At 55.3% G+C, this 8,238-nt stretch overlaps 1 protein-coding gene across 1 annotated transcript in view; it reads right to left on the reverse strand.

Annotated features, from left to right (window-relative positions):
• Window positions 1–42: 42 nt before the first annotated feature.
• LOC119090062 (protein trapped in endoderm-1) overlaps window positions 43–8,238 on the reverse strand; it is a 20,852-nt gene continuing 12,656 nt past the window's right edge. Inside the window, exons 2-6 of the mRNA XM_037212856.1 lie at window positions 6,968–7,100; window positions 5,481–5,696; window positions 4,265–4,433; window positions 3,693–3,746; window positions 43–105 (exon numbers count right to left, since the gene is read on the reverse strand). Of these exons, the coding sequence (XP_037068751.1) occupies window positions 43–105; window positions 3,693–3,746; window positions 4,265–4,433; window positions 5,481–5,696; window positions 6,968–7,100 (635 nt within the window). The remainder of the gene's footprint in view (window positions 106–3,692; window positions 3,747–4,264; window positions 4,434–5,480; window positions 5,697–6,967; window positions 7,101–8,238) is intronic.

Genomic DNA, 8,238 nt, shown 5'->3' on the forward strand with positions numbered 1-8,238 from the left:
CATGGGCGACATCTATGGACAGCTGTGATCCCCAGCCGACGTCTAGCGGCCGCGCGGGGTAACCACGACCATCGACTTTGACCACTGACAGTCGCGCTTGGCTTGCTGTAGCCAGGGACGTTGCCGGCCACGGACCTGCATTCCGACAACAAAACTATCCCCGTTTGGTCGCAGCCTTGCCGTGATCTGAACACCATGGGATGGTCTGCGAGGAAGACAGGAGATAAAAAAAACTACAAGCGCATGGAGAGTGAGGGAGAGTGGCGGGGGGGGGGGGGGGTGGGAGGGGAGGAGCAGTATCGAAGGCAACTCTCATTGGTTCATGGCGGTGCACGGAAAGAAAAAGAAAACAATCAAATAGCCCGCGCCCGACACGACCCCAGCACCGGGTGAGTGCTCCATCATAAGGACGTCGCACACCACACCATATCCCGAATGCCGCTGGTCATTGACAGCGAGCCTCTGGCCCTTCCTCTCCAGTGAGCCTAAGGCTCTTCTCTCCAGTGAGTCTAAGGCTCTTTCTTCCTAGTTAGCCCAAGGCTCTTTCTCCTCAGTTAGCCTGAGGCCTCTTCTACCCAGTTAGCCCAAGGCTCTTTCTCCCCAGTTAGCCAAAGGGTCTTTCTCCCCAATTAGCCTAAGGCTCAGAGTAGCCAGTTTGTCAGAGGCTATTTCTCCCCAGATAGCCTAATGGCATTTCTCTCTAGTTAGTCTAAGGCTCTTCCTCCCCAGTTAGTCCTCGGCTTTTTCTCCCAGTGAGTCTTAGTGTCTTCTCTCCAGTTAGCCTAAAGCTCTTTCTCCCCAGTGACCTAAGGTTCTTTCTCTCCAGTTGGCCCAAGCCTCTTTCTCCCCAGTTTGCCTAAGGCTCTTTCTACCCAGATGGCCTAAAGCTCTCTCTCCCCAGTAAGCCTAAGGGTCTTTCTTCTCAGTTAGCCTAAGGGTCCTTTTCCCCAGTTAGCCCATAGTCGGATCCGGGGGGGGGGAGGGGCGGGCCACGGAGCCATGCCCCCCAAAAAACTCTGAGAGTATGTTTGAGCCTCCAAAAAAATTCCCAGAACTTCATAAAAGTTTCGCCTACTTACCGTCTATTTTAACTTTGATGGTGCGGTATGAAACATTTTTTTTCCGTTTCGGAAAAAAACTTCATGAAGAAAAGTTGGCAGCGATTTGAATATCAAAACAAAGCGCGTGTTGACCCAGCTTAGTCACACTCGGCGCAAACATCGTGTTTGATAAGCACGTGGGTGATTGGATTGCTGTTGGCATTGAACGAGGACCGTTCAAGAGCCAGAAAGCGTTTTTAATCATCTCAGCCCTTGTCAACGCTCCCACTAAAGAACATGACCTGCCTTCTTCTTGATCTGTGTACCTATCTCAATCTGTGAATTTGTGTTGTGTGTGGCCTGTTGGCGACCAACGGTTGCCCCCCCCCCCCAAAAAAAAAGAACAAAAAAACTCCAGGCTAGATCCGCCCCTGAGTTAGCCTAAGGGTCTTTCTCTCCAGTTAGCATAAAGCTCTTCCTTCCGAGTGGCCTAAGGCTCTTTCTCTCAAGTTGGCCTAAGTCTCTTTCGCCCCAGCTAGCCCAGGTCTCTCTCTCCTGTTGGCCTAAGGCTCTTTCTCCCCAGTTCGCCCAAGGGTCTTCCTCCCCAGTCTGATGACCTCCCCACACGATCGACGCAGCAGCCGGCGCATCAGAACACTGTTTGAGCAGCACGTATGTGCGCAGGGGTTTCTCAGAAAGCTTCATTACTGGTGGCTGAGGCCGTGTTGGCCCCGTTTCGCGTCCCCATCCCCTCTTCCCCTCCTGGGATAACGTCACAGAGATCGATCCTCACCAAGCTGCCCCCCCCCCTCCCAGCCGAGGCTGTCGGGCACAGGACCATCGACGAGGATGAACGAGGTCTGTCTTTAGCAGAGGATGCGCGGAGTGTGTCACGCACAACGAATGAACTGGCCCTGTGTATCGCAGCTGTCGCATCGCTCCCTGGTCTGCACAGTCTGAGGCCTGCCTCCACGACCCGAATCTTTGCCCCCCAAGCCGACAGTGTACTGCGAGGACCTCGTCGGAACAGTGCACTGGGGTGATGCACGAAGCAGCCCTGACCAGTGTGGCTCTTACGTTCAGAGGCATTTCAATGTGGGCACTCGCGAAAACATGAATTGAGCGATGCTTCATATAATGTCGATTCGTGTTATCACGCTTCCTTTTCGGAGGCTACCGAAAACTCAGGATCTCTGTAAAAACACGCCTTTCAGTATATTAAGCAGCTCGTAGACACTGTTCGGAAAATGCCATATCAGTGGTGTTAATCGGCGCCTGCCTCGAGTCGACTCAGCAGATGAGGCATGACGTTTTAGCCGGCTCGCAGCACTGTCACTGACAAGCAAGCGGGGAGTATCGCTAGCCTTACTCCAGTACATTCAGTGCACCTACACATTACCAACACAAGTCAGGCAATACATGTTTCCACGCGCTATGACGCTCATATATACATGCGTATAGTCTGCGGAAGGTTGTAAAACAACAAAATGGGGTAGCAGCATGGTAGTTTTTGTTTTTTCGCCAAACACTTACCTATCTGCTATAGCCTACACCCACAACACATATTCCATCTTTAAAATAAGACGGCCGGCACAAAAATCCTACCAGGTATTTACAGGCACCAGCACAGCAATAGAATCGTAAAAACATTTCCAGGTTCTATGCCAACACGGTTTATTTCCAAGCATGTGAGTTCGAGTGACCAAGCAAAGGAATAGTTTCATAGACCTTGCGCACGCGCTTCATAAACAAATCTCGAGTTCTGGTCCATAGTCATGGCATTTAGTCATCTTACTACACCAGTAAGATAGCGGACCGACAGCAGCAGGCGCGGGGCAGCCATGCGCGACGTCTCTGAAGTGAAGTCGGGACGCGCCATCCGTTGCAGATGGCGCTGGACTACAAACATGAATAGATGGCGCTGGTGACATGCATGCCTACCACGGTTTGACAAATCGAAGTCCGTTGAAGAGCCGTAAAATAACCCGTCTTTCCATCTCGTAAACAAAAACACGTAACGATAAAATCAAGTTCCTGAATCCTCAAAGGCGTGGACGTGTGCGAATGGATGGCGTACCGGCGACGCATCTGGCCCGACTTCAACCGAGACGATCATCCCAGACCAGCGCGAACACAGATCATGTACACAGCACCTTCCGCGGACCGCCCACGTCGCTCCCACACCACACGCCGGGCACCGCCGAGCTCGCAGCACCTCCGACTGCGCTGCTTTCCCCTCCCCGCAGCGCCGGCGCCATCGCTGACTATCGCCAAACACGCGCTCATGGGCGCCTGTGCCGCCGGCGGCCGCAGCGTCGCCTCCCCTATCACAGTCGGGCGCCGCGGCCGCGCCCCTGCAGCTTTGGTACCAGCCGGGCACGCGCGGCGTGTGCTCTGAACTCTGACCCCCGCGCTCAACCCACCGTGACCCCGGCGGCGGTTCACTTTTCGTCGCCGCCGCTGGTTCTTGTGCACAATGCGGCCCGAGATGACGTTGTACTGAACACGTCCGTGATAAGGTACGGCTGCTGGCCGAGCGCGAGGCGGCGCTGTGCGAGCTGGGCGGCCGCGGCGAGCCGCACAGCAGGCGGCGGTACGCAGAGCGGTACTGCCGGTTCGGAGAAGGCGTAGATGAAGGGGTTGATGACCGGCCGACATCCAGGCCAGCACCGACCAGGCCACTACGTGCAGGCTGGGGTAGCGCACCATGGAGCAGAGAGCGGTGAGAGGTGAGAGCGCATAGCACAAGTCCATGGAATGATTGAAGAACTCAACGGAGGTTAGACGAAATTGCGTGGTGAAACATGTGCGAACGAACCGGTTGAATTGCATTAACTCAATGCCGTGGGAATAAACATATTCGGGGAAAAAACGTCAACTTCACATGCTTTTTCCATCCAGAGCGTTTAGTTTTGCCAGAAAACGGATAAGTCATGCAGAACGCATACACGAGACGGCCCGAACCACGCTATGCCTCGAATCGTTTTCGTTCTTTGACAGCGTATTATGGTATACGGCAATTGTGTCCATTTCCTAACCACATTCACCGCTATTCATCAAAAATGTGACATGAATACTGAGCCAGACTGATACACAGATCATCTCTCTCCAATGCCCACTCAACATTCAGCAAAACCATCACCATTAATCAGACGCTCGTTGGGAGCAGCCATCGACCATGTTGCGTACAACTCATGACATCATTTTGCAACCCTGTCGCTTACATCATCATCGTCAAACACGTTGACCAACATCAGCGGGAAGAAGCAGGCCAAGAACGCCAGAAAGATGGTGAGCATCATCTTGGTCAGCCTCATGTCTTCCTTCCGCGCGTTATTTTTCTGCTGCTCGCTCTGCTTGGACGGGCTCATTGACGTCCGCGCACCATGCATGCTGAAATGAAGTCCAAAGCTTTAGTAACGCAGCCCACCGCTAGATGTCAGGGCTTCCGCACTTTTTCCCAGCGCCGCCGGTGAATGAACTGAAACACGAAAGCGGACCCCAGTTAACCTTAATTCGGCGCGAGGTAGCCCACCGAATTGTCTAGCGGATGGCGATCTTCCGTACCAGCGGCGAGTCACTCCTAGGACGTTGACACCTCATGCCGCGCCCCAGCCCTCCCGCGGGAGTGAACGCTGTTTACGCGGCTACACAGCGCTAGATAGAAACCAGACAGCGTGCCTGGCGACCCCTTGGCGCCCTGAGCTGGAAACTCATGCTGCGTCTCAATGGCGCGACAGGCGCCCATTCCACCCCGTGCGCCTCGGCGGTGGGGGGCTATGAAACGCTGCACTCGGAGACAAAACACGAAATAGCTAACGCTTTCCGGAGAAGGAGATAGTATTATTCATTGTAAGGCAGAGGAGTGCGTTTTAGAGAAAAAAAAACAGAAGCTTTTTGGGGAGCATTCTTAGCGAGTGTTATGGGGAGGGGGGACAGACCTCCTGAAAGCGCCTGGGGCGTACAATGAGGGTCACGGCCCCTTCTGCAATCATACAAGCTTCACCCGCTCCTTCAAGGATGCAGGAATGAAAATAAGCTTCATCTATACCGTTAGCACAGTCTGCTCACAATAAGCACCGTGCTAAACACTGAACAGTTTTAGAACGATACTGGTGTTAATGGTCTCCGTTCTCCTAATCCTCCTCTGGCAACTTCGCGGATTCAGTCACGTTTTTGTACCACATAAACGGTGGGACGACTTTGTTTGATCACATGGAGACCGATTTCCAGAACGACCGGGTTTCGCAGAACGACAGCTGACTCTTGGCCGTATTCGTCACCGCCACATAGGAAAATTGTACTTCAACCGCCTCCCTGTCCCGAATGTCCACACCACTCTCCTCTCCTCCCTCTCCTCTCCTCTCCTCTCCTCTCCTCTCCTCTCCTCTCCTCTCCTCTCCTCTCCTCTCCTCTCCTCTCCCTCTCCCTCCCTCTCACCTGTGGCCACGGATGGTCTGCCGACTGCGGCGGACCTTAACAAAGATGAGCGCGTAGCATGTGACGATAATCAAGCACGGCAAGAGCACGCCGACTGCGAAGAGCATCTTCTTGGGCGACTTGCCGTTCTTCTTCAGGATCGTGCAGGAGAAGGTACGCTCGTCGAGGCCGAGCCGACCCCATACCTCCAGCAGCGGCGGCAACATCATAGCGAAGCTGACGGCGAGACGGAACGGTCACAGACTGCGCAAGTACCCGCCAAGCAGCATCGGAGCTAAGTCGAAGGCCTCGGGGAACAATTATACGACGACTGGAGTCGGGAGCTATTATGCATTTCAGCGATACTGACATGACATGACACTGAATGACTCCAGCCAGCAGGTCTCGCATCGCAAAGAGCATCGAGTTAAACCTGTCTGGCGGTGCCGATGTTTTACTTGTCCAGCTCTGCGGCTGACTGAGAGTTCGCGACCATCTGCACAGCGCGATGTGCGCTCGGCTCTCAGCCGAGCTGCGTCGGGGTGCGCTCGGCTCTCGCGGGAGCGCGTGCTCGGGCCGTGCCGCGGCGGCGGAGACGGGCCGCCGTGGCGTGTCCTGCATACTCGGGGGCCTGTTTCGGCGGCGCGGCGCGGAGGCATTCGGCCCAGCCTATTACCGATAATTAGTCACTCGGACACAATACCCGCGCGGAATGCTACAGCGCGCTTCGCTCCGCGAGGATCGGCGATTTCAGGACGACTGCGCAATTCCGCGAACGCCGTTGTCGTGGAATGGCTGCGGAGTCGTTCCCGACGAGTGGTGTTTGTCGGGCTCGTTGGCTTAAACAAAAAAAGAAAAAAGTGTGATTTTGCCGCACGTCAGCATGGCGCGTAAAAAACTTTTGACACTAGCGACCGCGAAACCTAGGATGATCCAGACATCAGAGACTCCTCGAACACAACTAACGGAGTCTACACCGGAAAGCCACGAGTGTGTTTATAAATCGGGATCAATTTAGATGCGTGCAGTGCATGTGACGGGTTTCGAGATCTTCGTAACTCAGTCCCAGCAATCAGGGGCTGTCTGCGGCTGTATACGTCTGGGTGCCAGCGATGCTTGACACCATCTCCAGCTCGTAAATTGTTACCGCTAGCGACAGATGAATGGGTCCGTTGTTGAGTGATGCGTCTTCTAAGGAAACGTTAATGGTATATACAGGCACTTAACCCGTTGCATTTGAGGAAACCGGCCCGTCTTTATCCCATGTCACGAGCAGTGATGGTTTGCCAAACGCCAGCACAACAGGATAAGCCGACCTCTCCTGAAATTTCTTAGTCATCCAGCACGTGACGCGACACGCGAAGCGTCATCCTCAACAATTTAAACGCATGGCCGAGCATACGTGAAGAGGAGGCCCTCTGCGTCGCATCCGGCAGCGCAGGTGCACGGCCCATGCACGCCCTGCACGCCAAACATGACATGCAGGCGGAATCGGCGGGGCGACTCACCTGAAGATCCAGACGGCGATCGCCATGGCAACGATGCACGGGAACCGGTAGATCTTGCTGTACAGGTGATTGTGCCCGATCAGCACGTACCTGAAGGGGCAGACGGCGGGGGTTGTCATCAGCTCGGCCTCGTCTCGTGTCAGCAGACGGGGGAGAGGTCAGGGGTGGGTGCACGGCCCCGGCCAGATCTGCGGGGTCCCTGACGACAGAGCTCATGCATACAGAGCAGGGGCAGCGGAGGACTGCCATGGTGGTTGCATCTCCCGGACGGTGGGCGGTGCGGTCTGTCGGGTCAGCACCAGGCAAACGTTGCAAGGCGCCGCCTGCGGGTCGGATGGCGGATACTCGGCGCAGGCTCGTTGTCGGGCGTCGGGAACGCTCCCTTGCGGACTCTACACGCGCCGGCATGGTCACGTGGTGACAGGCTAGGAGCAACGACGCGATGTATGGTCAGGGGACGACAGCATGCCTGAACAGCATGTCAGACAGCACGTCTGAACCGCTGTCGCACTACCGCTGGTCCCCGCTTCAGGCTGCTTGCAGCCTGCAGAACCCGCGACAGCTTCTGCGTCCATTTCGTCCAGTCACCATTGCCCCTCTCTCCCGTCTCACTCACCCCGCCCGATAATGAGTGCAGATGAGTCATAACTTGCCACACATCACCGCCAGCCTTAAACAGCCTGTCACCGTGACTCAGTGCCAGCGGAGAGACCCGGGCGTGAGGTCATATCTCGCTTCCACTGGTCACTGTGACGGGTCGCGGTCTGCACATCCTGAGGTTTTACAGCCGGCCGGATGACTCCTTCCCAGTAAGGCACATAAGCGCACCAAAGACCGACTCGGCCAAGGACCGAGCTCGTGTCTTTTCCCGGTAGAAGACCGCAAGCGGTACGTTTAAGCCGCTTCGGTGTGCCGCATTCGGTTACATGTATGAGTTCCTGCAAGACTGCATGTCCATTCCAACATCGCAGCCGCCCGTGCTAACATTCAGTGATGGCACGAATCTGCGTTGCTAAGCTCCCCAGCCACGAGCGCGCAGAATGGCTTTGCATCGGCGATATTTCGCTGACTGTTCTCCGTTAGCTTAACGATCACCATAATTAAACTGATTGGGAGGGCGCGGCTCAGTCGATGCAGCGTTTGCCCATGCTTACTTGATGTTCCGAGTCGCAGGTTCCAGCCTGGGTACAAGACTAGTGTATCACTGCCCTCCCCCTCCCCCCCCCCTCCCTCAACCGGCGTGCGAGGATGCGACAATGACGTCAGCAGCT

The sequence above is a fragment of the Pollicipes pollicipes genome, unplaced genomic scaffold (genome assembly GCF_011947565.3).
Source record: "Pollicipes pollicipes isolate AB1234 unplaced genomic scaffold, Ppol_2.1 Scaffold_3087;HRSCAF=3621_pilon_pilon_pilon, whole genome shotgun sequence".
In the NCBI taxonomy this organism is placed as follows: Eukaryota; Metazoa; Arthropoda; class Thecostraca; order Pollicipedomorpha; family Pollicipedidae; genus Pollicipes; species Pollicipes pollicipes.